Source organism: Neophocaena asiaeorientalis, unplaced genomic scaffold (assembly GCF_003031525.2).
Source record: "Neophocaena asiaeorientalis asiaeorientalis breed wild unplaced genomic scaffold, Neophocaena_asiaeorientalis_V1.1 scaffold505, whole genome shotgun sequence".
Taxonomy (NCBI): Eukaryota; Metazoa; Chordata; class Mammalia; order Artiodactyla; family Phocoenidae; genus Neophocaena; species Neophocaena asiaeorientalis.
In genome coordinates this window covers 3,741,320-3,744,479 of record NW_020174704.1, presented here as the reverse complement: position 1 = coordinate 3,744,479, position 3,160 = coordinate 3,741,320, and the positions used below count along the sequence as shown (strand labels likewise).

The window sequence follows — 3,160 nt, the reverse complement described above, 5'->3', positions numbered from 1 at the left end:
CTTTTTTTTTTTTTTTTTTTTTTTTTTTTTTTAGGTCAGACAGAAAAACCATATTGTTCCACATGAAGCATAGGGATGATCAGGAACCAATGATTTGTCCCCAAAGTAATCCACATGCAGGATATGCATTTAATTTAGGACAGTCTTTTGGTCATTATCTTAACCTTCTTTTAGCTCTGTGATTGAGAGACACCAGAAACTAAATGCCTGCAAAAACTTCCAACTCACTTTAATATGTTTTGATCTGATTCTTAAATGTATATAGGTCCTGTAGTAGTGCTTCTTTAAAATTGAACTATTTGAACTAATGTACCATAGGGAACTATATACTACCATATATTTATCTTCTGAAAGTTGTACATTCATGCAAACAATAATGTCATCCTAAGAAACTATGTTAGAATGTTTTCAAAACACTATTTTAAAGTAACTAAATCTATAAGGAACAAACTCAAGATGTAATTACAATTTTTTCTCCTCCTCTAAGATAGGATTTACCTTGCAAACTTTCTGGGATAAACGAAGCAGCTGGATCTAGTAGGAAGAGCTCTGATCTAGGGAGTAAAAGACCTTGGTCTTGCCTCTGCCCCTGACTACTGTGTGACCCGTGGGTACAAAACTCACCTCCAAGGTCCTCATTTGCCTTATTTGCAAAATGAGGAATTGAACAAGATCACATCTTTGCTTTCTTATACTTCTGTTTATTTTTAGTAAAGTGAGTTTCAAATGTTGATTTCTTCAGAAAGGGATGCTAAGGTTCCTGGTTATGTTCTTTAAAAAAGAAAATTCAGACAATTTGGTGAAGTTAGGAGCATAGGCTCTGAAACCAGATGGCCTAGGATTGAATCCCAGATCTTCCACTTAGCATCTGGGTGATTTGGCCAAGAGTCTGAACCTCTCTGTACAACAATTTCTGTCTGCAAAGTTGGGTTGATGGTAATATCTACCCCATGAAGGTGAGGTGAGAGCTATATGAAGTAAAGGGCTTTGAACAGTGACTGGCTCATCTTCAAGTTCTCAACAAATGCTAGCTCTTATTCTACAGAATTTTCAGGAATGAATGAAGCCAAATAAAGCAGGTGTCAGAGACCTATTGTTGACTTTTTTACTGCAAATGACCCTTGTGACCTGAGGGAGTAAACATATCCAAAATCAAAAAACTTTACAATCAGCTCACATGTTGAGTCAGGACTTTCTTATATTCCTGCTACCAGATGCTTCTTTTTAATTCTTCTTTGTAAAATTCTAGAAAGAATTATTTTTACATTTGCCACCTGTACAAGGCCTAATAAAACCTCATGTGCATCAAAATGCTGGATGTATAATAATTAGTTTTATGAAGAGATGATTTATGTATATACAGAACATTATTCTTGCAGTCAGCTTATTCATGTTCTGAATATTAAGGAAATTAATTGGTACATTGATTTACTCTTATTAGAAAGTAGTGATGACAGCATCATAAATAAGCTATAAATTTAATCAAGAAAAGTACAAGAATTTGATGTAAATTTATCCCTGAACTAGTAAATTTATGTGAAGACATCAAAAAACGTTTCCAGGATGAACACAGAAGTTCATTATCATTGGCAAATAAAGACTCAAGCCTAGGGCATCCCAACCCCTTCCCAATCCTTAGACCTTTTCTCTTTTACGACTCCTCAGAATCAGTTCTTGAACCGTACGCTGGATTCATATTTGGGATATAGAGATGAGTCTCACTGAAAACTCAAATTCTCACACCTTTCTTAGGAACCCTATGGCTCAAGTGAGGCCCAAGTTGAAGTGATAGAGGCTGACAAAGCACCTCTTAGAAACCCATCAATGGGTAGCATGGCCTCAGTGGCCAGAAGGATCAAATTCACAGATCTTTGCTGCAAGCCTGTGCTGAAGTCACCTCTGGGCAAGGTAATGAGGTCATCACATTAGGCTAGCTACAGGATAGATGGAATTCTCTATTTAGGGCTTTTGGGAATTGTGTCCCACACCACAATACGACCATGGGACTTTATCCTGAATAAAATGAAACATGAAAAAAGAGGGAAGAGGAGAGAACTAAAAGTCATTAAAATATCAAATACCAGGCTGGGAAGTATACATTTATTTTATCTTAATTTTGCTTCTAAGTAAACAGGGTCACAAAGAAGGAAAAAAAATATTCATACTTAGATATGTCTGACTTCAAAACCTATACCTCTCACTGCACTACCCTGTATTTCCTTATGTCTTAGGCAATCCTTAACTGTCTCCAAAAATATGTGCTTTGTATACCCAGATTCTACCTACTTATGTATATTATGGAAAAATTTGACTGAGAATCTGGCTGGGTCTCATAGAAAGAACTTGTCCATGGGCGACTCTCCCAAATAGACACAGGTCACTGGGGGTAGCCTCCTTTCTTAGGTTACTTGCCTCTACATGGCCTTGCTCACTGCTGTATCTCCAGTTCCCAGAAGAGTCCCTGAGAGAATGCTCAATCTATTTGTTGAAAGAATAGATTACTCTTTTTCTCCAATTGCTTTACAGGTCTCAGAGACACCAAGTTTATCTGCTTTCAAGACCGCCAGTGGCACAGCGAATGCTTTAACTGTGGGAAGTGCTCAGTCACCTTGGTGGGGAAAGGCTTCCTGACTCACAATAAGGAAATCTTCTGCCACAAATGTGGCTCTGGGGTGGACACTGACATGTAGACGGAGACAGTCCTTCCCCACCTGAAATCCACCTTGCTTTTGTTCTCACTAAATCCAGAACTCGATCGATGTTGTATTTCTGACTTAATTTTTAGAAAACATTCATGTAGAGTTTACAGCGGAAGAGTTTTTGCACACAGTCTGATTGAACTATGTTATAAGAGCTCAAAAAAAAAAAACAGACTAACAGAAATGAATATATACTAAGTCACAAAGGCACATTTCCTTGCAAAATACTGCACTCTGCTGTTAGAAATACAGGAAAATATTTCTTTATTGTAATCAAGTGTATGATCTATACCTAGAAGTCATGGATGTTATTACTGAAAACTGATGTTTTTCAAACCTGCAGAGTAAAAAGGAAGATAAGAGATCAAATTGAAGGGCATACATGAGACTAATGTTTGCATTCCTAACTAGCTAGTTATATATAACATGATTGGCTGTGAATGGTAGAAGGACAGAAATGA

General features: G+C 37.1%; 1 protein-coding gene across 2 annotated transcripts in view; it reads left to right on the top strand.

Annotated features, from left to right (window-relative positions):
• The window catches only part of FHL5 (four and a half LIM domains 5), a 36,712-nt gene extending 33,856 nt beyond the window's left edge, over nucleotides 1-2,856 (top strand). Inside the window, exon 7 of one of the 2 annotated variants that reach the window (XM_024759312.1) lies at nucleotides 2,527-2,856. In XM_024759312.1, the coding sequence (XP_024615080.1) occupies nucleotides 2,527-2,690 (164 nt within the window). In that variant the 3' untranslated portion in view covers nucleotides 2,691-2,856. The remainder of the gene's footprint in view (nucleotides 1-2,526) is intronic. The other variant, XM_024759313.1, reaches the window with a different exon arrangement.
• The last annotated feature ends 304 nt before the right edge of the window (nucleotides 2,857-3,160 follow it).